General features: G+C 31.8%; 2 protein-coding genes across 7 annotated transcripts; one reads left to right on the top strand and one right to left on the bottom strand.

Annotated features, from left to right (window-relative positions):
* The first annotated feature begins 94 nt into the window (after nt 1-94).
* On the top strand, nt 95-7365 carry LOC112057920 (dynein regulatory complex subunit 4). Its single transcript, XM_024098533.2, has 8 exons — nt 95-452; nt 641-767; nt 3054-3265; nt 4063-4250; nt 5133-5251; nt 5640-5751; nt 6195-6337; nt 7237-7365. Exons 1-8 carry the CDS (start codon nt 131-133, stop codon nt 7319-7321), a joined length of 1308 nt encoding a protein of 435 aa, XP_023954301.2. The 5' UTR covers nt 95-130; the 3' UTR covers nt 7322-7365.
* A 2720-nt stretch (nt 7366-10085) lies between these two features.
* On the bottom strand, nt 10086-24940 carry LOC112057870 (protein tipE). 6 transcript variants are annotated; one of them, XM_024098440.2, is made up of 4 exons: nt 24860-24940; nt 17330-18460; nt 16616-16660; nt 10086-16061 (listed from the first exon to the last, which is right to left on the bottom strand). In XM_024098440.2, exons 2-3 carry the CDS (start codon nt 18289-18291, stop codon nt 16633-16635), a joined length of 990 nt encoding a protein of 329 aa, XP_023954208.2. In that variant the 5' UTR covers nt 18292-18460; nt 24860-24940; the 3' UTR covers nt 10086-16061; nt 16616-16632. The 6 variants fall into 6 exon arrangements, with proteins under 6 accessions (XP_023954208.2, XP_023954204.2, XP_023954206.2 ...); XM_024098436.2 differs by having other exon boundaries at nt 24700-24936; XM_024098438.2 differs by having other exon boundaries at nt 24738-24935.
* Nucleotides 24941-27751: the final 2811 nt, after the last annotated feature.

Below are 27751 nucleotides of genomic sequence, written 5' to 3'. Positions count from 1 at the left end.
TCACCGACATCATCATTGATAAGAATTAATCATTAATAACAAGGCCAATAACAATCACTTAATTTAATTCAACAAATATTAATAACACTTTATTTCAGCCATCATCATAGATGGAGTGGATACATCAGAAATGAACAGGGAGAAACTTGAGCAGTTCACATTAAAAGTCAAAGAAGAGCTAGACAAAGAAAGGGAAGAAAGAAATTACTTTCAGCTAGAAAGGGATAAAATACGTACATTCTGGGAGATCACTCGTCAACAGCTAGAGGAAGCGAAAGCTGAACTGAGAAACAGGGAACGCGCTACTGAAGAAGCACAGGAAGAAAACGAAGCACTTCTGGAGACAGAGAAACAAAAAATCAAGCATTTGAAGTATGAACAGCAAGCAGCGTGTGCTGCTTTGAGAGCAGAGAACTTGGTTGCCTTGAAAGCAGCAAAAGAAGAACACACAGGTAATTTATCAAGAGCTTTAATGCCAACAACAGTAAATAACTATCGAAGACCTTCAGATGTAAATACACTAACAACTATGTTATTATGTATAGATAAATGTTATCCCTAAAAGTATGAGTAATCTTATTCCGAGAAAATTAGAGTTTTTTTGAAATCCTAAAAATTAGTTGAGATTTTTTTTTTTCAGAACAAGAACTGGAACTTCTGAACGATAAAAGAGCTTTACGGCAAGAAATGAGAGAGAAAATGTTGGCAGCTCAAGACGAACTTAGAAGAGCAAAGTTGATACATGCTGAAGAACTTTCTAAAACCAGGTCTGATTGGGATTTCTTATTTATTGTAATACCTATATTGTAATATATAGGTATTACAATAAATACATATATTGTAATATATAAATATATTACAATATATGTAATATTGTAATAACTAAGAAGACTAACTATTATGTTATTTCCTGTCTTTACTGCAAGTTTTTATCTTACTTTCCATGTCAATTATAAACTGATTGTAGATAAAATCTACTACAATTTTTCAAAACTTAATAGATTTTATACATAAGTTATTTGTGATATAACTTATTGAAATGTAACTTTATATAACTACTAAAAACTACCAAATTTTACACAAAAAAGTTGTAGATCTTATACATAAGTTACTTGTGATAATAACTTATTGAAATGTAACTTACCTTTTTGGTAAGTTACATTTCAATAAGTTAATACAAAAACCAAAAAGTACCAAATTAAAACAAAAATCAAATATCGAGTTTGCAAAAAAATCTAAAAATGGCGGTAATTAACTGACTTCCAAAAAGGAGGAGGTTTACGTTCGGCTGTATGTATGTTTTTTTTATTTATTTATTTATTGCTGAGAACACATACATTTGCCATTTCTGGCATACAACAGTTTATATTACAAATACTATTAACAAAATATAAAAAAAAATGAATTCAATAGCAGATGATTAATCAAAAAATAAAAATTAGAACAAGTAAAAAATTACAATCTGTGCAGGTACGAGTACTTATGTCAAATAATAATAATTAATAATATAATAAAATCTTTACAATGTCATAGGATAAACATAATTAATAATTACAAAAAAAAAAAAATTGAAATATTAAAAATGTCACAATACATAGTTTTTTTATTTGCTTTTATAATAAAAAAAATCTCTAGTTGAATAAAATCCATAATTTATGAGCCACTTTCTAAGTGCGGGTTTAAATTTTTTATAGGGCAATCGTTTCATGTTTTCAGGCAACGAATTAAATATTTTAATACCCATACAATGGCAACTTTTTAAGTATGTTGCAGTTCTGGGAAATCTGCCCAAGACTAATTTTTGGGGATGTCTTAAGTTTCTATTGCTTTGGTCCTGTGCCTTCATAAACAGATTCATATTAGATTTAACAAAAAGCGCTAATTGAAATATATACAGGCAAGGCAGAGTTAAAACTTCCATTTTTTTAAATAGAGGCCTACATGAATCAGTAGGGAGACATCCAAATATCGCACGAATACACTTTTTTTGTGCAATGAAGGCTCTTTCTAATTCACATGAATTACCCCATAATATTACACCATATCTTAATATCGATTCCACATTTGCAAAATAAACCATTTTCATTATTTCAAAAGATGTAGTCTTACGTAGTCTATTTAAAACAAATTTATATTTATTAAGTTTATTACATATATTGTCTAAATGTACTTTCCAGTTTAGATGTTTGTCAATTTTCAGTCCTAGAAAAGTTACATAATCTACCTGGTGAATTTGTTGTTTGTCATGACTTAAATTTAAGTTAATAACCTTTTTATTATTATAATAGCTAAAATACATATAATTCGTTTTGGTTAAATTTACAAAAAGATTGTTGTCAGTAAGCCAATTCACAACTGTTTTGATTGTGTTATTAATGTCAATTTCGCTATTTATTATGTCATTACTACAAGTTTTTATAATTGATATGTCATCAGCAAATAATATATATTTATCAGAAGTTATGTCAGGGAGGTCATTAATATATAATATAAAAAGCAAGGGGCCAAGAATACTTCCTTGTGGTACCCCACATTTGTTAATCATATTTGGGGAATTAAAATTTATTAGTGTTGAATTTTCTTTTGTGCTTGCTATTTTAACACACTGAGTTCTATTTTCTAAATAACTTTTGAACCAAGACAAAGCTGGACCTCGAACTCCATAGTTTTCTAACTTAGAAAGTAATAATTCATGTGAAACAAAGTCGAAAGCTTTTGACATGTCAAAAAACAAAACTATGGGAGTATTGAGCGAATCCAATTGCGTAGCAATAGTTTTTATCAAGTCATAGCAGGCATGTGTAGTAGATTTATTTTTTTGGAAACCATACTGTTGATTCTTTATTATACTAAATTTAGTAATAAATTCTACTAGCCTCTGATACATTGCTTTTTCAAATATTTTTGAAAATATTGAGATTATGTATGTCCAGCGATAGTTTATTTTGCTTTTCTATTCAAAATCATATATTTTATTGATTATACATATATAATACAATATCCTTAAAATTGTAAAGCTACTAATATAATCAATTAAAAATAAACAATTTCAGATCTGTATTTGAAGAAAAAGCGCGTCAAATTGAAGATAAAGCTGACAAAAAACTGCAAGAGACCAAAGTAGAGCTAACTGTCAAACATAGAACAGAGATCAGTGAGGTCGAGGAGAGAAAGAATAAACAGCTTTCCGAGCTAATCGCTCACCACGAAAGGGCATTTTCGGATCTGAAGAATTATTACAACGACATTACATTAAATAACCTAGGTAAGTAAAGTTTGAATAGATAAAATATCTTAAGCCGCTTGACGTTAGTATTATTAGTTAATATTATATGTAATTAAGGAGGTCTAAATCACGATCTTCCGCTAGTTATGTTATAACTAGCACCCGCGTGGTTCCCGTTCCCGTAGGAATATGGGGATAATATATAGCCTATAGCCTTCCTCGACAAATGGGCTATCTAACACTGACATAATTTTTCAAATCGGACCAGTAGTTCCTGAGATTAGCGCGTTCAATCAAACAAACAAACTCTTCAGCTTTATAAAATTAGTATAGATATGTAAAATGATACTGGAAATATAAAAAGAGTTTTAATATTATTATTGAACTTTCATCAAAGGACACGAAGGAGAAACCCATTCTCCATACAAACTCGGGCCTAAAAATTATTCACACGATACAGAGCTGAAAATTAACCATAAATTAGAACATATGAGGATACCTCACCAAGCTAATTTTCATAAAAATCTACATTGGCCAAATCAGCTAAATTCCTTGTTTTCATAGACAACTGTCATCCAATGGCAATCAGTGAAATACGTATTTGCTAAGTTAGATCAGTAAAATAATGAAATCAGTTTGGTTTCTCTATTGGCAAGTGTTATTTCGTCTGAAATTCTAATGGAGTATTCTAGTAAAAAAAAAAACAAGATTTTTAGTGCATTTATTAATTACTGTATCGTGCTGAAAGTTTTCAAAAAGTGGACCCAATTTCGGACTGCTCCTTATGTCTAAAGTTACGATATTATGACTAATTAACGTTTTAATGATTTGTTCAGGTCTAATAAGCAGTTTGAAGCAACAGATGGAGGAGATGCAAAAAGTGAAAGAACGAGCGGAAAAGGTAGCCAGGGACGCTGTGGCCGAGTCAAAGAGTTTGAGGGAGCCTTTAGAAGCAGCCATCGTAGACAATAAAGAGTTGAAGAGGCAAATGTCCAACTACGACCGAGACAAGGCTTCATTGGCTGTGAGTTAACACTTAAGTCTATGGTATCCAAAATCGCATAGATAGTAAACAAGATTTATTCAAAATTCAAAATTCATTTTTATCAAGTAGGCTCAGTTTACAAGCACTTTTGATACGACAGTTGACTATTTGTAAAGATTCTACCACTGGTTCGGAAGGCTGGCTCTGCTGAGAAGAAACCGGCAAGAAACTCAACAGTTGCTCCTATAAGAAAATCATACAATATTATAATTTACAATAATTGATGACAACATTACAATTTCGTATAGTTTTACTTCCTGTGTTTAGGTGATCTGATCCAATCTGGCTGATCCAATAGCCTCCAAGCATTTTTATCATTAAGGAACTCATCAATGGTGTAGTAACCTCGACTAAGTAAATGTTTTTTGACACATTGCTTAAAGCTATGCATTGGCAGGTCCATCACAGTCTTGGGGACTCTTCTATAACAGGATCTTGTTATAGAAGAGTACACCCAAACCTACAAAAGGTTTTTTAACCCTTTGGAGACGATATGCAGAAATAACTAATTTATGCCCGTGTCTAGTAAGACGTGGGTTTAAATCTCCTTTTCGTTTGTACAAGTTTATATATATTATTCTTGTACAAATTATTATATTATTCTGCAAAAGTTATATCAGATTGAAAGAAAGAGTTATATCACTCTCTAAATGTTCCTCCTTCATCTTTTTATCAACTAAGTTAATCATCATCATCAACGAAGTAAGCATCGCAGTAATTTGCATCCATACGTAGATAATGTCCATAGACTTGTACATCTTAGCATCATATCATTTTTAGTACCTTTACTACAAGCTATCTTTAGTTTGGGCTAGATACTGATGTGTGTGTATTGTCCTAACATATTTATATATTTCTCAGGCTAAAACAAAGCAGTTATCTTTACTGGAGCAGCAGTTCGAAGTGCTGAAGTGGGAGTATGAAGTGCTGCAAGTGAGATTCGATCGAGTCTTAAAGGAAAGGGACGAATTAAAATCTAGGTGATTATACTTCTTTATACCATTTCTGGAATGGCGACCCTGCACCGGAAAACGCAGTGTTGGTCGACAGGGGATGAAAATCCACACCCCTTTCGGTTTCTACACGACATTGTATTGGAACGCTAAATCTCTTGGTGCTACGTCTTTGCCTCCTCCTACAGTCAAACCTGTAACTGTAAAAATAACCTCAATCGGCCCAGCTGGGGATCGAACCCAGGACCTCGAATCTCGATTCTACTAATTGAAACCGGACAATGGTAGTACACCCCCGTGACTTTATTTTTTTTTTGTTTACCACCATTTTACAAATTCAGCATGGAGTTTGGAAAGATTTAATTTTTCCGAAAAACTTTTAAAATTCTTATATTTTTAATTTGATTATGTTTAGGTTCTCAAGGGCCGTGCTAGAAGTACAACAAAGGGCTTCCTTAAAAACAGCTCTTCTAGAAGCAAAGTTGAAAAACTTTGAAGGACGCGATTTGAATCCGAGAGAAATCCATGTAAGTGATAAAGAAAATTCTATTAAGTGTTAAGGAAATCGAAATATTATGTAAGTACCTACCTATGTACTATGAAAGTCAATTAGAAGTTCTTTATGGTAATTGAATGTGTGTGAGTGTGTGTTAATTTGTGGCATCATAGCAATCCGGATAATAAAAATTGCGACTTTAAAGTAAAAATTATAATAGGTACGGTCTGTTACTTGAACTATGCGCAGCAGGACGTTGACGGCATTAAAATTTAAAATGGCGTACAAAGACAATATCTTCAATGTATTTACCAGAAAACCACGAAGAACGCGTCGTAACACTTTTGTTTAGAATTATACCTGCGCTTAAAACTGTTATTTTGATTTTTGGTTCAACTTGCTTGCCCGAGTATTCCTAAGTAAGTACCTAACCATGCTAAATACATACTTACCATGTCCCTACACGTTCGCCAGGAGCTGTTAAAAATGAAGGACACCCAAGTTGAGGACTTGCGTTACGAAGCTGCTCGTCTAAGGAAAGCTCATGATGACCTTCTCGCCACTTATGAAGCGAAATTGGTTAAACTGGGGGTCCCGCCAGAGGAACTGGGATTCAAGTACGTATAATCATAAAAAGCGCCACCTATTAGCGGTACGTTGAACTTGTTTGTAGTAACTTGTACAGCGCCATCTATTTAAACTACATGGAACTATTACGCAAAGGTACAACGCAAGTAATACATTGAGATCGTTGCAATGATGAATGACGTTATAAATATGTCAATAGATGGCGTTGATAGTTAGTGAATAGCGCCATCTATTTTCACTTACATTAAACTACAACGCAAGTTAGTTTTACTGGGTGAAACCATATTGAGTTTATTTCAATGACTGACGAAGTGTACAATAATATTAATAGATGTCGTTGAACGTTAAAATATTTAAAGTGCGAATGTAGAATACTTTAATAATTAATGAAATTTTCAATATTTTCTATGTGAAAAGATTAATGTTATGACTATGAAAGACTAGCCAACGCCCCGCAGTTTCACCCACGTAGTTCCCGTTCCCGTGAGAATAAGGGGATAAAATGTTGCATAATATGACACTCATAAATAAATTACATGGCTCTCTAGAAGTAAAAGAATTTAAAAAATCGGTTTAGTAAATCCTTTACCTCTTTAAAATAATAGTTTATACAACAAAATAATGTAATAAAATTGTTTTGACAACGGGCTCTACATTTTAAGAAAGTTGGGAAGTTACATACATTTAACTATCACCTTACTGCTATACCTTTTTGGCTTGGGGTCCCAAGGTGCTGGAATGGCAACCCAGTGTTGGTCGACTGACGATATCAAGCGAGTCGCAAGGATTCGCTGGAGGTGGCTCAGTATCGTGATGTTTGGAAGTCCCTACAAAAGGCCTATGTCCTGCAGTGGACGTCCATCGGTTGATATGATGATGATTTCTATACCTTTTTGGGTTGTTTTTTATGTTTTTTTAATTATTTCAGGCCACTTAAAGCCGTTGCAGTAGCGGGCATGTCTCCCGTGATTGGTCAGGGCCCGGCGGGATTGGTGGCTAAGGAACAGATCTAGGAATCTATTGGAAATCTACCTACCTATTGACGTCATTGTGTATCTAATGATTTTAAACTTATTTCGTGGTTGTTCTTTATAAATGTTATTTAAACGGGAACATACCACGATAAAAAGTCGAGATTTTTAATGTCGTTATTTCGACACAGTTGCATGGATCGTGGTCACGACGGGACTAAAGTTGCGAGATGAGTAGTGAAGTCAGCTGTTAGGGGCAGAATCGATCTACCCTCTTTCTCGTTCTTTTTCTTTTTTCAACAACCTCGCGTTTATGGCTGTTTAGGCAAACCACACTCACGACACCGCTTTTGTTGTTGACATTAAAAATCTCGTCTTTTTATCGTGGTATGTACCCGTTTAAATAACATTCATTGTGTATCACCTAGCTACAGTTCGTTTTATGTAGGATGGTGCGGGTGACAGTTTCACTCTTGAAAGTTTGCCGCGATTCACGATAATCGCGCCCTTAGATCTCTTTAATCCAGCCCTTACAGTAGTATCGCTGTAAAAATAGAGTAACTTCTCCCATTTTACCAAAATTTCCCTTCACTGCTCTGCTCCTATTGATCGTAGCGTGATGAAAAGTGTACTAAAACCTGCCCAGGAGTATGAAGAATGATTGTACCAAGTTTCGTTAAAATCCGTCTAGTAGTTTTTATTTCTATAATGAACATACAGGCAGACAGACAAAAATTTTACTGATTGCATTTTTGGCATCAATGCGCATTTTTGGCGCAAACTAAGTAATAATTTATTAATGTCTACACAATTCACTAATTATGAATTAAACGAAGTTTAAATGAAATTCTGTAATTTTATTTAATTCATGTTTCGTCGTCATCAACCCATATTCGGCTCACTGCTGAGCTCGAGTCTCCTCTCAGAATGAGAGGGGTTAGGCCAATAGTCCACCACGCTGGCCCAATGCGGATTGGCAGACTTCACACACGCAGAGAATGAAGATAATTCTCTGGTATGCAGGTTTCCTCACGATGTTTTTTCTTCACCGATTGAGACACGTGATATTTAATTTCTTAAAATGCACACAACTGAAAAGTTGGAGGTGCATGCCCCGGACAGGATTCGAACCCACACCCTCCGGAATCGGAGGCAGAGGTCATATCCACTGGGCTATCACTGCTCTAATTCATGTTTATTTATTCATATTTACTAGTTAGCTTTGCAGTTGTATGGTATGTAAGTTTTGACATAAACGAAATTGTGATTCTGTGTAACAAATGTCATCCAGTGGCTACTGACAACCCTTCGTGCATATCATACAGTAGATAGATGACATTAATCAATTGATTTGATGTTTATTTTAATAGTTTCATAATAAATACCAAAGTCTATAGTACTAATATTATAAAGATAAAAGCGCTTGGAGGCCATTGGATCAGCTTCCACCTTCACACAGGAAGTAAAACTATAAGAAATAAACAGTAATTGTTATCAATTGTAAATTATAATACTGTATGACTTTTTCAAAAGAGCAACTGTTGAGTTTCTTGCCGGTATCTTCTCAGCAGAACCTGCCTTCCGAACCGGTGGTAGAATCTTTACAAATAGTCAACTGACGTGTCAAAAGTGCTTGTAAACTGAGCCTACTTGAAATAAATGATTTTTGTTTTGATTTGATTTGAAAGCTGAAGAGTTTGTTTGTTTGTTTGATTGAACGCACTAATCTCAGGAACTACTGGTCCGATTTGAAAAATTCTTTCAGTGTTAGATAGCCCATTTATCGAGGAAGGCTATATATTATTAAGCCAAGACTAATAGGAGTAGTGAATAAGCCAGGTGAGCCATTCTTTGCTTGGAATGGAACCATCGAATAGAGCGTTCGCTAGCATTCTCAAGATGTTCGTAGCAATATTTGGTTCTATTCTTTGCTCGGCTCGTTGTTCAGTTAGACAAATATAAAAACGGCGAATGCTCGATGTTCTGTTACAGGTAAAAGCTCAAGTCTCCGCGGCGCAGTGGTATGCGCGTTGGATATAGGAAATGGAGGTCCTGGGTTCGATCCACGGCTGAGCAAATTGAGATTTTCTTAATTCGTCCAGGTCTGGCTGGTGGGAGGCTATGGCCGTGTCTTGTTACCACCCCACCGGCAAAGTCGTACCGCAAAGCGATTTAATGTTCCGGTACGATGTCGTGTAGAAACCGAAAGGTGTTTTTTCGTCCTCCTCTTAACAAGTTAGCCCGCTTCCATCTTGGACTGCACCATCACTTGCCACCAGGTGAGATTGTAGTCAAGGGCTAACTTGACGACGCAATCAAAGATGGTAGGGGGCTTACTTGGAATACATACAAGTTTGTTCTATCCATACCACAGATTACCGTACCGGAACCGGAACGCTGAATCACATGGTGGAACCTCCCCAGTAGGGTGGTAACTAGCCACGACCGATGCCTCCTGGCCAAACATGGACCAATTAAGGAATTAGTACCGGCAAAGATTTAGCGATTTAGCTTTCCGGTACGGTGTCCTGTAGAAACCGAAAGAAGTTGTGGATTTTCACCCTACTCCTAACAAGTTAGCCTGCTTCCATAATAAATTGCATCATCTTAACAGGTGAGATTATTAAGGGTCAAAATAAATAAAAAATCTAAACCATACGGACTTCATGGAATAGATTGACTAATACTACTAAAACACATAATTAATTTAATATTATAGCTAGTTTAAAATCCAAATCTATTGTATTAAATTCTAAATTTAAAAAGCTTGGGCACAAAAGGTCATCCATAAATAAATGAAACACAGTTTCGAAGCCAATAAATGTAATATTTACTACTAACCTTCATTTATACTTTTATATACAAAACGGTCATAAGGCAACAGTTAGTACCAAATGAATGAAAATGTAATATTACGATGAACAGTTATAATTATATAAAATATCGCTTCGTAGCGAAAAAATTTCACTTAACACACGTGCATAAATATCATGTAATAAAAATAATATTATTTAATACTAAAATAAGAAAAGTTACCTAATGAAGTAATAAAAGATTTAATAACGTAACATGGTCATAATTAAAATAAATGATATTTCAAAAATAAATCACAAAAAATGTAACACAAAATGTAGGTTTTTAATACAATTTTTAAGCAATTACATTTTCGAACATAATTTATGCAACAGTTTGTAATATAATTAAGTAGGTAATCCAATTATAATGTTATCGTCATATTATAGAATAATTAAATTATAATTGTAAATTAATTTTATAATAATAATAGTCTGCACGTGTGTAAACGTATTTAATAAGTTTTTATTATTTTTTTTCATCACTTTATACGTAATAAATATTTGCGAAGACGTTTAGTAGCAAAAAAACAATTATGTTATTATAAACGACAAACGTATTCAATTAGTTACATATTATTGAAAAACAAAATTAATTATTTAAATGCTCTTAATATTGCATTAAATTCACATAGTAACCCCAGTCCACAATGGCACGCTTCTTAAAAAATGTTATTAAAGATTTTTTTTACTGAAGATAAATTAATCTCTACTAAAACTATATTTAAAAATTAAAATTGACTACATTAATAAAATATAATTGATTTACGGACACATTATAAACATATAATTATAAAAAATAAGGTAACTCGGAAACATTCCTAAAATATATATTTTGTGCCCTTTACCTTTTATTTACAATTTATTCGCCAAATTGGTGTTTTAAAAGCACTTGAAAAAAATAACTTAATTTTATTCAAATTAAAAAATGAGGTAAATTTTGACAATTATCGAAATTATTTTCTAAGAGTACTTTAAAAGTAATTAACAGTAATAAAGAAATGTAACAAAATACTCATTACCTTAAATGATTTATTTAAATATAAATATATTTTGTATTATTTATGCGACTGACTAAAAATTATGAAATGATAATTTTATTAAAATAATTGAATACAAATTATATAAATCCTATTTCAATAAATCTGAATCATAGTCTTGTAATAAGCGTATGTTTATTTATGCAGGCAAAGCGAATGCGGTATTGGTACATACATGTATTTATAAGAAGTAGGGATGGTTTAGCTTATGTATTAATAAATTAATAAATGTGACATGAGGCTTATCACTGGACAGGTTTCTGGAAAAAAAGTGTAAAGAGCGATCAGTGACCACAATTTTTGGCAGTGATGTGTCTCTAATATAAAATTTGAAACGAACAGTAGTATACATATTATATTCGTAATTATGAAGCGGCTTTACAAAAGAGTGAAGTGTATACACAATATGTAATCGTTTCTGTAAAGACAAAAATATCTTAAAGCTCCACGATTACTTCAAAGATAAACAGCTCATAGAATCACTTAAACAAAATAACTTAAAATGTAAAAACAGTGGTTTAATAGAAAAATGTATTGATTGGATTATTTAAGATAAACACAAAGTAGAAAAAATACTTTAAGTGCCTTATGTGTTTCTAATAATTGTTAATAATGGACCTATCAAACATATAATATTCAGAATTTATAAGTTCGTAGATACAGGCGTCTATTAATTAATTATTACTCTTTCACTCAGTTTTATCACACCATTTCTTAGCAATCAAGCAAATATTCGAAAAATTAAAAAAAAAATAATAATGTAAAAATATTACAATAAAAAAGTTATATACATTCATTATTATAACAACATGTATATACAATAACGATCTTCTATACAAAACATTAAATCCCGATTTTAGTAAATTAATAAAATAATAATTATTATCGAAAAACAAAATATGTCAAATACTTTTATTACCAGAGTTTATTTGTAATAAAATAATTATTATGTAATTTAGTGACTGAATAATTGAACACAGATATTTAAAATTATTAATATTTTGTGAAATATTGTGCACAACCTAAAAGTGAGCCACACAAAATGTTACAGGTAAGTCTAAAATTATTAATTTGACTTAATTTCAGAATGATATACATAAATTGCTTTTCGATCACTAATCTATCAATTTATTAGAAGCATTAACATATCATTATAATATAAAGATTGCTACAATGCATCTCCTACGAGTACGTGCCATGTCCGTTGAATATGGAATTGTAACTAACCAAGCATTGTCTTTGAAAAAAATTCTCGTAATAAAATGCCTTTTATAATATTGACAGATTAAAAAAATATATAAATAAATATTTTAAGCAAATATACCACGATCACAGCTGAATGAAATCAAAAAAGACGAAAATCACGTAAAATTTCTAAACTGTATTGCGGTGATCATTATCCTCCATCAAAATATAATACACAAAACAAGATGTAAATATACAGATAAAAAATTTAATAAAATTACAAATTAAACATTTATCGTGACAGAAGAATCCCAATAACTTTTTAATTTCATTTTTTTAAAGCTTGATCCGATAAGCATCCGCAGTTATATTTACCTGACCACTCGTTTAGTGGCAGCGATATAATATTTCAAATTAGAGACCACACATAATCATTAAGGGAACGTTAAAAATTGTTATTATTTTGTAGAACTTGAACAAATATTCTCAAAATTGACAATGCTTGGTTTGTATTGCTATCAATTTTACTCACAATATTCTTCTCTGTCCGTATCATACTATGAGTATGATTTATTAATTAAATTGTATAAAAAGTTTTAGTATATTATGTCTCACGATGCTCTCTTCAGTATAATATTCTCTCAGTTACATTGTTCAAATAAGCTTTTTTTTATTGTGTAAATTATATAAAATAAGTGTAGGGTGTGTAAAAATACTTTTTAATTATTATTTAGCTGTAACACTTGGTGAATGAAATAGTTATTTACAGAGTTTATTTATTATTAATTCATGTTTGTGATCTTCTGATAAATATAACTGATACAAATAAGTATTTAAACAATATAATAACTTAATGAATTATGGATTACTTAATTAAAATGAATGCTACATGAAATTTACGCTCTTACAGTATTATTTTTTTAACTACTATAATGTGTGCGTGGGTATTTTTTTGCAATAATCTAACTAATCTTAATATCCTTCCACAGTCTAAGCTTTTTTCATAATTATTAATTTACTTTATTCTTAAAAACATTATATTTAGTATTCGTAGCTAAAAAAATAGCAAAATTTTCAACTAACAAAAATATTTCAAAACAATTTCATTTATACAATTTAGCGTTTACGTAGGTAGGTTTAATCCTTAAATTAATATTACACATTAGGTATGTTAAGTAAATAGGAATATCAATAAAAATTACCCTTTAAAAATAATATATTACTTAAAAGCATAGTAGCAAAGCTTAAGAAGTGTCACAAGAAAATAAAAATCATTTCGCAATACCCTTAAACTCTAGTATACGCAATATTCACAAGCCTTTTTATTATACGTAATACATTCATTAACAGAAATATTATAATTTATTTATTAGCGTCAAAATACAATGATGTAATCATCTAAACAATTTATAAGCTTAGCTTTATCTTTTTATTGAAAATTAATACACGTTTATTTTTCGTGTACCTACATACTAAAACAATTTCAATTATCAACGACAGTACATTAATTTAAATTGAAAATATACAAATTAGTTTGAACTATAAAATTTCAATTAACCATAGTAGTAGTACATAGTAATTGTGAGTAGCATAATCAACATAATGTTTTATGTTTATGATTTTTTGTAGTATCTACAAAAATTAGAAATTTATACGAAAAATAAATTCGAAATAGTATTTTTTTTCCTTTTAAAGTATAATGATATATGTCAATATAATGATTTATATAAGTATGCTGAAAGCATACAACATGATTTATCAATGCTTGTTACTACAATTAAAACTTGTAAGCTTTAATGTTAACTAAACTTTATTTTCTCATAAGCTTAAATGTTTAGTGTTTTTAAATAAATTACCAAAGTAATTTTGATTTCATTTCTCTATTTCGGTACTTGATAAAGGTGACGGTCGGATGGCTATGGACATCATGTATCGATGAATTTTTAAAAAGTTTAGGCACGGGACGGAAGAATCGATACTGTCTACTTGTACGGCAGGGACGATAATTTGTTAGAATTCCAACGATATTCCTCTTTTAATTAAAAATACCTAACCTTAACATTTATATATCATTTTTAACTATCTTCAGGAGGCAGTTGATAAGAAAAACATAGGAGTACATGAATTCGTCGCTTTTTAAAAATAACATTTTATTTACTGACATTGCATGGTTCAATTAAAAATTTGAATTACTTTAGGTAATAAAATAAATTATAGATAAAGAATAAAAATAAATAAACTGGATTATTCGCACTAAAACTGGTGTCGTAAATTATATTGCATATGAATTTCTATTATTATCGTTTAATATATTAAATAATTAATTGCAAATTCCTATGAACGAGTTTTCTAATTTTATCTTAAGGTTTTGATAATATATTATCCATGTTCATTTTAATTGAAATTATAGTTAAATAAAAAAATAAACAATTTAAAATTTAGAAATATGTATGTGTAAGCAACTAATATTTCTTTTCCATCTAAATAAATTTATTTCTGACATGACACATGAAGAGTTATAAAATTTAATATTGGTTTATAATTTTGATGCTTATATCTTAAGTAATATATTTCAATATTCCGTTTTCCTTCAATATTTTGTATATCATCTTTGTTTCTTTTATTGAAAATCAAAACATCAGAAGTTGCCATTTTGTTAAAAAAGATAATTTTTACATAAATATTTCACTTGAAAGACGCGTGCATATACAATAAATAGCTTGCGAGCGTTAGAGTCTTATGTTTATAATAATTATAGGAGATAAAATTCTTTGTTTATTATATCTAACAATAATATAATTAGATTTTCGTGACAACTTTTCTTTATGCAAATATTTAAAGGTTTGAGCAATAGGTACTTTACCAAAAGGGATTATTACAGAAAAATATAAATACAATTTTTGTAATACAATCTTATTCAATTTCAATTATTCAATCCCAACTAATGCACATCTTTCACAATAAAATAGTAGTTACAAGATTGGACGAATTCAATTTAGAATTTTCTAGGTATCATTTCTTCGCACTATTCGTAAATAAATTTTACAATAATTTAAAATGATATTGATATTTAATTTAAATAAAAATATATTTTCGCAAATCCATTAATGAATTTTACTCGTATTTTGTAGAATGTTATAGTAATTGCTGAAGAGAAATTCAAAATAACCTACTTATAGAGTTTCTTAAATTTTATCACATAAATTGAAAAATTGGATGAGAATATATTATTTATATTTTTCGTATTACAAGGATACATAATTATATAATATATACATAATTATATAGGTGCATAAATGCACAAACTAATCAAGGCGTTAAGATTGCTTTGTTTCTTAATTAACCGTACGTAGCCGTAGCCAATATTTTAAAAGCACAATACTAAAATATTTAAGACACGTCATATTTAATAGCAATAAAGTTCATACATCACCCAACCTATTACTATAATAATATTCAAGTGTTTTGTTGTCACGAAAATTCTTTTAATATCATTTTTTTCACAACGCTTTATAAAAATCTTTCTTTTCGCAATTATAATTTTTCTAAGTTATTTTTTTTTCACGACCATAATATTTAAAGCAAAAAGCTTCTGTGACGTACGAGCGAAAAACTTCTCAGAATTAATGTCTTTTCGTATTTACTTTCGTTCACCTCATTTCATGGTGCACTTTGTAGCCGAAGCCTCTTCAGGAACCCTGTCATCTGAAAGGAAATTAAAAGAATAGTTTAAATTGAACATATTAATGAAACTGCGAAATTTATATACGTTTAACATTAGTCTGTTATTTAAATATAATTTAGTTTAAATAACATAAATAAGCGTCATAATAAAATAGTATTTTATTTTACTTGTATTTTCAAATATAAAAAGTAAAATAAATATACGTTGCTTTTAGTAACATCAAAATGATAAAACTTTGCTAAAAAACTTGATAATTTTGAATTCAAATAAATGTTTGATATGTGCGTAATCTATACTGTAAACACAGCAGGTACACACAAAAAAGCATGCCATAACTGCAGTTATAATAAAATGTATAAACTACATAAGGAGAAAAAAAGAAATGTATTACATAATAATAGAATGTCTGTACTTCATGATATTATTTTAAAATATCCCTGAGGAAGCTTTAGTGCAGTTATAATAAAGATTTAAGATTAGCTTCAAGGTGCAAAATTTATATACGTGTAAACTTCTTGCTTTGCAATAATGAATTCTATGCTCATGGATATAAAGCCATAGATTTCACACATACCTGTGTGTGACTTTTCATTAGGCGTTCACGAAAGATGACTTGGTCCTGTCGAGTTGGAAAATTTTTATATTTAAAAAACTAAAAACACTTTTAATTTTTTCGGGGTTGGTTGATCATTCACAAAACAACATAATCCTTGACTTGTATTTAGAGAGAATGGGACAGTCAAAGGCAGAAAATATAAGCTTGTTAATTTAATATTCCATGTATAGAATATAGAGACTACTCGTAGCATATATTAATTTCATTTTATGGAATATAAACTTTCATGATAGCGCATATAGTATAAATTCCTGCCACTATACACTTGCTGCCTCTACGAAATTTGACTGACGGCAGCGGAATTTAATTTTGTTCAAGTTCTAGTAACCTTGTGATAAATACACGTTCAACATGCAAAGTTACACTAATGGACCTATATGTATGAGAACACATTACTAAGATTAGAATCTATATTGACAACAAAGTAAATTAGAATGATTGAAAGTAAAACCACCAATATTATTCAATAGTACTATATAGTATTACGTAAATCAAAATACCATTTAATAATGCATTTTACAGTTGACAATTTTGATAAAGGTAGACAAGTCTAAACGATGCAACAATATGACTAAGTATATTCAGAATTTATTTAACTAATAGTTAATCTAATTGAGAAACTATCACAAGAAACTACCAAACAACACAAGATAACGTAAAAATAAGTCTCACCCAGATAATGAGGCAGAGTTTGAGATGGCAGGACTATTTGATTCGAAGCCTTCTTTAGGCTTTTCGTTAGCCAGCTGCATTTTCAGTTGATGACCAAAACATGCCAAGTCTTCTCTGAATGTGTCTGACCCAGGAGTCGTCGGCTTCCCATCGTCTCCTGTCGCCATAGCCTCAGCGTCGCTTTGCAACGGAGCCTGCTCCGACTCATCCTCGGTATTGTAAATCTTAAAATATGCAAACGTCAAATATATCACCGATATTATAAACGACGGAATCGGAATCGCCATCGCGTAAACCAAATTCAAGGTGTTCTGCCACATATCTAACTCTGTGATAACTAAACCTGGATCCACTCTGCTGTAATAGCAACTATAGTTGGTTCCAATTGGTTTGTACTTGCCGTAGAAAATTGTACAGTTAAGTATAGGAGGGTACCCACAACCTTTCACATTGGGAAACAATCTAGCACCGGTGAAGTACCACTCCGAGTCGTTACCCATCAGACCAGTAGGGATCGCCTCAGGTAGCTCCTGTTCTTCCATATCTGGATAGTTCTTATCTATCGGCGACTCGTAATTCTCGTAATCGTAGTTCCTCAAAGACCGTTCGGCTCTGATGAGCGCTTCGTACTCTGTTGCTGATATATTCGCGGCGTATCCAAGTTTGTAGTTGACTCTTATTTGAGTGCATTCGTACAGGTCCTTGGTGCAGCCTTCCCTGCAGGATGCCCAGGAGCAGTTACTGACTCCGAGGAGGTGTTTCACTTGGGCGGTGACGCATAACGCCGGTACCGGATCGAACTGCATGAATATCGTGGTAAAGGCGGGTTCGATGACGAAGGGCACTAAGAAAAGGAAGGCGAAGAGGCTGAAGATAGCGAGAAGGACAAAGGTCGCTGTGGTGTAGAAGAGCACTTTCTCGAGAAACGTTGGGGGTATCGGCAGTTTTTCCTCGTCGGCCATTTTGGCGTGAGCTCGTTAGTAGCGACCATAGCGCTTGTTTCAACTGGGCTGGGTCATTGCAAGCGTCAGTGTTTGTGTTCTATACGTTTAGTATTGGCATTTATTTCTCCTTGCTGTCGCTACTTATTTACATTTCTAGCTGACTGTGGTTGCTTCGTAGAGGCTGGTTCTGTATTGATTTTATTGGATATTCCATTAGTCGAATACCTACTCGTATGGACATGATGTATCGTGTAAATATTTTGATAGAATGAATTGCAAAGTAAAAATCTTGAAATATGCTTATGAAATTTACGACTGATATTTGTTCGGTCTATTCAGTTTTAAACCGTTTCCAAAAAATAACAACAATATACCTATGAATTATACTCAGATAATAGCCAATGTACTTCAAGTAACTATATGCTATTATCTGTGTCTTAATGGCTACGTCAAATATTTCACGATTCTAAACTAAGTTTATAAATAACTAGCAGAACCTCGTTATTTCACCCGCGTTCTGTTCCCGTAGAAATAATGGGTTAAAATATAGCCTAATCGAGGTAGTGTAGATTTCCAACAGTAAAAGAGATTGTACAATTGGTCCAGTAGATTCGAAGTCTATTCAATGCAAACAATCAAATATAGTAGTAGGTACTAAAAACAAAAACTGTTTAATGTTTTTTTTTTTATAATATAGCAACAATAACAACTACTTGTTTAAACTTAATTCATAATAATTCAGATTTTTCAATTCGATTTTAATAATTTAATTAATTTTAACCAATTTTTTTATCATAAATTAATTTTTAATTATACAATTATTTGATAATTTTTAATTATTCAATTATTAGTTAATTATTTAATTATTAATTAATTTTTAATTATTAAACTATTATTAATTAATTTTGGATTATTTAACTAAATTCTTTTAAAATAAATGTAGTTTATTCAATTAAACGAATTCACTGTAACAGTAAAGGAGAAACTCATCTCCATAATATAAACTCGGACCTAAATTGTACAAATGAAAAATTGGCCATAAATTAGGACAATTAAAGAGAACTCATGAAGCCAATTTTCAAAGAAATCTTTATTTACCTAATCAGTTAATCAGTTTACTCTTGTTATTTTTGTTGTATGTGATCTAATAGAGTAATCAAGTAAAATATACAAAATTTATAGTACATTTTCATTTCTGTATCGTTATGAAAAGTGGGCCCAATTTCGGCTCATTTATAGTAATTCTGTCACTCGTAGGTACATCACCATGACCTCACCTTGAAATTTTGTTAACAATAAAAAAAATGCTGCAGTCAAGTACCTGTCATAGTCAAAACAAATAGTTTCCAGTAGCAGCATTACGTAAAGACATGAGCCATTAACATCATGCCACAATACCTTGCCAGCATGCCGCCGCCGGTCTGTCTGCGAGAGGAATCCGAGCGAGCTATTGATTCACTCGAACATTTCGCTGGCGAGTTCCAACGCTTGGCATGTGATGACTAAGGTACGTACACACTGGGCGTTTGGCGCGTTGTTTAAGTGCTTTTTTGAGGAAGGTTTGGGTATAATATATGTCAAGGTTTTGTTGGTTGATATATTATGATGATAATTGTTGAATGTGTTGGAAAACACAAGGTTTCATAATAAAAAAACGTTGCCTAATCTACTTGAAATATTACAAAACAATATTAAGATAAACATATTTTTATCGGACATTAGTTAACAACAACTACTGACGCCGCAGACTTGCGATAAGATCAATGATTTTAAGGCTATACCTATATATAAATGAAAAAGGCTAATGCTTAGTAGTGTTTAAAAAACGCACAAATAAAAAAAAATTCTAATGTGTACGTATCTTTATTAACGCTTGGAGTTTTACGGAAATGAACGCGACATTTTTAGATTATTAAATTAACGAACGTGTGCCCATGACTTCGTCTGAATACAATTGCTCATTTCCCGTGAGGATATTTTTAAATTTTCATAAACCTACTTCTTACATAATATTTTCCATATTGAATAGGATTTTAGAATTGTGAGTATAAATAAACTAGGCTTTATAAAACATTTTTTTACAATAACAAAATATACAGGTGTACCGTAATTAAGGCAAATACACCACCTAATTATCTAAGCCCAATTTGAATAGTTTGAAAAATTCCCTAGTGAACAATTAGGTAGTGTATCTACCATCTTCGGTATATCTATTAATTACAGAACATTCTGTATATTTTATAAGCCAAGACCAAGATTAAGAGGATTTTTTTTCTATAACTCATTGCGGGGCTGAAAGAAAGAAGAAGGCCTATTTATTGTCCTGTCAAATAGTTGAGGAGATCTTGAGTTTAGATCCACCGCTGACGAAGCAGAGACCACGTAATAATGATTCAACCCATATTCGACTCACTGCTGAGCGCGAGTGTCCTCTCAGAATGAGAGGGCTAGGCAAACAGTCCACCACGCTGGCCCAATGCCGATTGGTGGACTTCACACACGCAGAGCATTAAGAAAATTCTCTGTTATGCAGGCCTCATTTGCCTGTATTTAGACCAGCAAGTAGCAACCAGGACCGGATCTGGATCAAGGCTAATAATTATCTACCCTACTTATAAAGTACATAGCTGTCGATTAGAAAGGCTAATTTAATTTATTTAAATTTAAATTTTTTATCTATCGATTAAAATTATTTGTTATAAGGCAAGATTATTAAAGATTTCATTTAAGACTAACCTCATTGTTAGACAGTGATGGAAATTGTAAGCAAAAGAAGTAACAGCTAATCGCTAGTTAGAAAACGACGCTGTTTTTCAAGTGGTTTTCTTAATTAACCGATACCTAATGCCTACGACTACACCGGATAATCTGGTAATTTACTTATTAGACCAAACGAGTGTCAAGTGGCGTGAACAGGAGCCGAGAAAACTTATAATGACTTAACTGTTTGTATGGAATAATGCGATCAAAAAGCGGTCAAGTGCGAGTGCGAAAAATAAAATGCAAAATAGATTACTTTGCAATACAAGATTTACTGTTATTTTAGCAATTAGCTGTCTATACAATACAAGATTTAATGTCATTTTCAACAATCAATACTATATTCGTCATCAACCCATATTCGGCTCACTGCTGAGCTCGAGTCTCCTCTCAGAATGAGAGGGGTTAGGCCAATAGTCCACCACGCTGGCCCAATGCGGATTGGCAGACTTCACACACGCAGAGAATTAAGATAATTCTCTGGTATGCAGGTTTCCTCACGATGTTTTCCTTCACCGATTGAGACACGTGATATTTAATTTCTTAAAATGCACACAACTGAAAAGTTGGAGGTGCATGCCCCGGACCGGATTCGAACCCACACCCTCCGGAATCGGAGGCAGAGGTCATTTCCACTGGGCTATCACGGCTCTTCAATACACTACTATATGCAATACAAAATTTACTACAACAGTAAGCATTCTATGCAATAAAAGATTTACTCTAATTTTGAGCAGTTAGCGTTTGATCTAATACAAGATTTACTTGTAAAGTAAAGTAGTTTAACAGTTATCATTCTCTGCAATACAAAAAATTTACTGTAATTTTAAACAGTTATACAGTAATACGATTTTTAATAAAATTTAACGTAAGGTTAAGTTAAAGTAATTAACCCTTTTATTGTTAATTAAAAACTGTTTTTCAAGTGGGTTTCTAAATTAACCCACACCGAATGCCTATGACTACAGCGGATAATCTGGTAATTTACTTATTAGACCAAACAAGTGTCAAGTGGCCAAGTGTCGTGAATAGGAGCAGAGAAAACTTAATATAATATCTTAACTGTTTGTATGGAATAATAGGATCAAAAGCTGTCACGAAGACTAAAATGAAATAATAGCATTCTACGCATTTCAAGACTTACTGTAATTTTTAGCAGTCCCTCGTAGCTTTCTATGCAATTCTAAATTTACTGCCATTTTAACAGTAAGCATTCTATGCAATAAAAGATTTACTCTAATTTTTAGCAGTTATTATTCTATGCAATAAAAGATTTACTCTAATTTTTAGCAGTTATTATTCTATGCAATAAAAGATTTACTCTAATTTTTAGCAGTTATTATTCTATGCAATAAAAGATTTACTCTAATTTTTAGCAGTTATTATTCTATGCAATAAAAGATTTACTCTAATTTTTAGCAGTTATTATTCTATGCAATAAAAGATTTACTCTAATTTTTAGCAGTTATTATTCTATGCAATAAAAGATTTACTCTAATTTTTAGCAGTTATTATTCTATGCAATAAAAGATTTACTCTAATTTTTAGCAGTTATTATTCTATGCAATAAAAGATTTACTCTAATTTTTAGCAGTTATTATTCTATGCAATAAAAGATTTACTGTTATTTTTAACAGTTATCATTCTGTGTAATACAAGATCTACTGTCATTTGCAATTTCATTTTATGCAATACAAAAATTACTGTAATTTTTAACAGATCGAAATATTTTACAGTAATACTAGTAATACAAAAATTACTGATATTTATAACACAGTTAAACTTAAGGTTATAATCTTCCTTTTAATTTATGGTAGTTAAATAGTAATTGATTATTATTATTATTTATTAAAAACTTTATTTTTATAGCCCCAAACTGATGGATTTTCTTAACTTTTTACATCAATTATATTTTTAAGTGAAGTGAAGTTAATTATGTTGTAGGAATCAAATGAAGTACTTACAATTAAATTTCGTTGTAGTACTTGTCATTGGTGTAGTCATTAGTACAGTACAGGAAGTCAATTTATTAATATCATGAAAACAACATAGTAGATAACATACATAATTATGTTGGCCTCAATGACATTACACAATTGGTTGGCCTGTTAACGGAACTAACTGATAGACAGACAAAAGATAAGTAAACATAACATTGTTTGAAAGGTTACAAATAATAAGGTTTGTAGTTTGGATCCAAAATATTGGATCTAAACTACAAACGTTATCGGTAGTAAAGTTCCATTCTCTTCTCTTGGCTAAGAGACAACATCGCTAACTAGAATAGTAATACGCTTAGTAGTAGGTATAAGAACAACTAACTGACTCATTGGTTTCATGGCTAGCTGGTTCGGCTACGGACAATGAGGTCCAATCAAATCCAGGGATTCGAAACCTGGACCTCATTGTATAACCCCGGTCAGGGCTACAAAATCTGAATACGTCTATCGATAACATATTTAGATTTTGTAGGCCTGAAAATGTAAAGTTGGCAGTATCTGTATACCGCGTGTCTTGGAGAACACGTCCAGCTATTAGTCGTACCTCATCTATTTGATCATGTCAGTCTGCTGACTCTTCGGAATATGAAGATGAGGGAATAGAGAGTGCAAATCTCCTACGTACATGGAAAATCTTTACTTCAATACTAATATTATAAAGCTGAAGAGTTTGTTTGTTTGAACGCGCTAATCTCAGGAACCGGTCTGGAAATATGGTCAGATAAGAAAAAATATTTTAGTGTTAGATAGTCCATTTATCGAGGAAGGAAGGCTATATATTTTTTTTTATATTAATTATATAATAATATTAATTATATAGGAGATATTCCTTCGGGAACGGGAACTATACGGGTAAAACCGTGCGGCATGAGCTAGTATAAATATAAGATGGGACTGAAATTTCGTTTGTGATGATTAACTGATTAACAACCACTATAACTAGGAAAACATCAATTAAAAAGCCTCTAATGACGTTAAGGAGTTTTTCAAAAAATTATGAAAAATTAAAGTTCAATTAGTTCATCATTCATAATTAGTGTGAACAATAATTAATTATACAAAAATAATAAAACAGTAATTAAATACGCTCAAGTTTATAAAACGTTCTGAAAGTCGTTAATAAAACTCATTACGTTTGAAAACAGCTCGCTCGAATAGAAAACTTAAATAACCTTTTCAAATATAACTTCTGTGTAAAAAGTGTACGCGATTATTTCACTTTGAAAGAGGCGACAGAAAGCCTGGGTTATTTGGCTCGCAACTTAGAAGCTCACATATTAAAACATTACATAACCTAACCTTACGGTAACAGAAACTAAATCTATTGACGTCACTAAAACCTGACACTTATATCCTTTAGGTATATCAACTTTATTTCAATAATATTCAAAAGATTCATTTTTTGTATCACTATGAGTAAATTTCCGTAAAAATAGTATGATTTATTAATAATAATGATGATAATGTTAGTGAATTAGTTTGATAAGGCAAAAATCCTTTCTAAAACGAAGGATTTTTTTTAGTAAAAGCGTCGCAAAAACAATATAATCGACGCCTCACGCAATTCGACATAATGCAGTCATGACTTAACAGTTTTTCCGATCTCCACACAATTATTTACTATGCTAAAGTGTAGTACGTAAAACAAAGATTTGAAGTGACATACGTTGGATAAAAATGGGACATAGGTAATGTGTTGTAGACCTAAAATAGCTCGGGAAAACCAGCCTTTACAAAGCAATCCACTTTGGAACTAGGTGTATCTTCTGTAAGCACGCTGAAAGAGAATAGTTCTTTTTATGTACACTATATTTTTAACACTAGACCATTGTGTCCTTTGAAAAGCGTATCAATTGTCCCTTTTTTGGGACGTCGTTTTAAAACGGACGTCAGTCCGAAACCGCGTCTCGAACACAACTGGGCGATGTAAGGCCATAGTATTGGCACTTGAAAAAAATTTTATTACACATCTATAATTATAAAACAATACTAAATAATGAAATTCGTGAATTATTCAAGTATAATTCATAAATATTGCATTATTTATTCATAATTAATTCTAATTTAAAAATGGAATCGCAAATTCGTGTTCAATTAAATTTGAAATTCGAATGCTTCGTACGCTTGGGTTGATTAGGAATTTTAATAATTGAATGTGTTTGGATATGGAACGATCCTAATAAATGTTTTCTTTTGGGTTTTATTTATTGAGAATATCCTATAAAAACATTCTCGTATTTGAATGCGCGCGTCGACTCGTCGGGTCGATAGAGCCATGTCATGTTCGCTGCTGTGTGGCGGCAGACAGTCTTTCTTGTTTTACATTTCTAAGACTGAAGTATTGTTGGATTAGCTCTCTAGTATCTACGCATATTTCAACTGTATGAGACATTCAGAACGAATTGAATATAAAGTCCATTATGCTATCAAATCTTTACTAGCATTACTTCACAATGATTTTTCTGTTATGCTATTGAAATGAATAGACATGTCAACAAGGACATTTGTATTAATTGTTGCAGTAGTTTATTCTTTAACTATTAAAACACTGTTTACTGATTATTAACAACTTTAAGATCTTTTGGTTAGGTTTTAGTTGTTATTGTTATCCACACATTATTATCTATCTTTTTTACAATAATTTTATACTAAATAGATACGAATAGAAATTTATTACGTACTCTAACGACTTTTATTACTTTCAAGTAAAACTATAATTTACCATATTTTTTTCATGTTGGTAGGTAATTCGTACTAATGCCAATATATTTAATAGTTACCACCCTACCGGCAAAGACGTACCGCCAAGCGATTTAGCGTTCCGGTACGATGCCGTGTAGAAACTGAAAGGGGTGTGGATTTTCATCCTCCTCCTAACAAGTTAGCCCGCTTCCATCTTAGACTGCATCATCACTTACCATCAGGTGAGATTGTAGTCAAGGGCTAACTTGTCAAGAATAAAAAAAAAAAAAAAAAAAAAACTCAATAAAAGTGATACAAATTATTTGTTCAGTCCTTAAACTGTACGCAATCCTCGATTTTTGCATACTCATGCATACTCACATCCTCACAGCGCCTGATCTATTTCTGGTTTGATTGGTAATTACAGGCACATGAAGCATTTAGCATACGCATCAGAACTTTGTAGGAGGAACACCAAATTAGCAAATAACCCTAACTATAAGCTTTGTAATGTTAGCTTATAGTTAGGGTTAGCTTAGCTTTAATCGCACGAGAATTGAAAAAAAGACTATTCTCGAATCTGTTCATCAACCAATTAAAAATTATTTTGCCTATGCATGCTATTCAATGATATTAAATACTGTTCAATATATTACTGAATAAAAAAAATGTAAAATGAGACGCTAAAAAGAGGAAATTTATAGTCAACTCAATGTTAGTTGTTGTTGTCTCAACGAATGTTATTTAAACATATAATACCTAAATATCGTCTACAATGTCGAGTTGTGTGTTCATGAAGTGTAAAAACTGTATATAAAAATAATATATAATGGAATTAAGGACAAAATTGTGCATGTTTGCGATGAGTGTTGTAGCCTACTCTTCGGATCATTTTTTGCAGTGATTTTGTAGGGGCGTAACCGATCTATAACCGAGCTTTATTTGTACATGAAATTTTAATTTATTCAATAAATATCCCCGTTATCGCTATTGTAATAATAAATCGTTCACAGCATCTGTTGTCCACTTTACAAATTGCATACGGGTTTTGCTGCAATAATAATTAAAATGTGATCCATGTTGTTATAAATTATGCCTATAGGATGCATGGAGGTTTTGAATTACCTATTCAAATATGCCTGAAATTCCTCAGTGCCTGAAGACAAAAGTCTTCAAACAGTGCATGTTGCCAGTGATGAGCTATGGTTCCGAGATTTGTCGCTAACCATGGGCCTCATAAGAAGCACAGTCGGCGATGGATCGAGCTATGCATGGCGTATCTCTGCGTGATCGAATCAGAAATGAGGAGCTCAGCAGAAGAACCAATCTCTCTGACATAGCTCAACGAGTCGCGAAGCTGAAGTGGCAATGGGCGAGGAACATAGGTCAAAGAGCCGATGGATGTTGGGGTCCCAAGGCCAAGGCTGGAATGGCGACCCCGCACTAGAAAGCGCAGTGTTGGTCGACCCCTCATCAGGTGGACTGACGAAATCAAGCGAGTCTCACTGAGTCGCTGGATGTAGGTGGCTCAGTATCGTGATGTTAGGAAGTCTCTACAAAATGCCTATGTCCTGATGATGGATGATGATGATTATTCAATCATGATGTTACGGTTCCGAGACTTGATCGCTAACTAGGTATGGGGACCTCATATAGGTAAGCAGGCTTATTCACTATCTTTGACGTATGCTACTTCACATAAACGAAATTGAGACTCTATATAAAAAATGTCATCCGGTGCTTACCTACTGGTGGATATCACACTGTAAGTAAATGACATTTTGTCAGTTGGTTTGATGTTTATTTTCATAGGTTGATAATAAAGACCAAAATAGTGAATAGGCCAGCAGAGTTAACATGCACTTAACCGGTGTTTATTAGTAAATTCATGTGTTAGGTCATAATATTGAATACACTTTTTCTGTGTGATAGTTTTTAATTAAACAACGTAATTATGCATCAAAACTTCGAAGGTCAATAAGTTGGAATGGATCAAGTGGTTACAATTTCAATAAATCAATGTTTTTGCTTTTCTT

Source organism: Bicyclus anynana, chromosome 22 (assembly GCF_947172395.1).
Source record: "Bicyclus anynana chromosome 22, ilBicAnyn1.1, whole genome shotgun sequence".
In the NCBI taxonomy this organism is placed as follows: Eukaryota; Metazoa; Arthropoda; class Insecta; order Lepidoptera; family Nymphalidae; genus Bicyclus; species Bicyclus anynana.
The sequence above is the reverse complement of the archived record's forward strand: the minus strand, read 5'-3'. Positions and strand labels throughout refer to the sequence as shown.

What these genes read in the sequence shown, in the direction of transcription:
- LOC112057920 (XM_024098533.2), top strand. Translation starts at nt 131, where the DNA reads ATGAACAGGGAGAAACTTGAGCAGTTCACATTAAAAGTCAAAGAAGAG. An exon ending in AGCAAAAGAAGAACACACAG is followed by an intron (nt 453 to 640) that starts GTAATTTATCAA and finishes TTTTTTTTTCAG; the next exon opens with AACAAGAACTGGAACTTCTG. An exon ending in TGAATCCGAGAGAAATCCAT is followed by an intron (nt 5,752 to 6,194) that starts GTAAGTGATAAA and finishes CACGTTCGCCAG; the next exon opens with GAGCTGTTAAAAATGAAGGA.
- LOC112057870 (XM_024098440.2), bottom strand. Translation starts at nt 18,291, where the DNA reads ATGGCCGACGAGGAAAAACTGCCGATACCCCCAACGTTTCTCGAGAAA. An exon ending in AACTCTGCCTCATTATCTGG is followed by an intron (nt 16,661 to 17,329) that starts GTGAGACTTATT and finishes CCAACTCGACAG; the next exon opens with GACCAAGTCATCTTTCGTGA.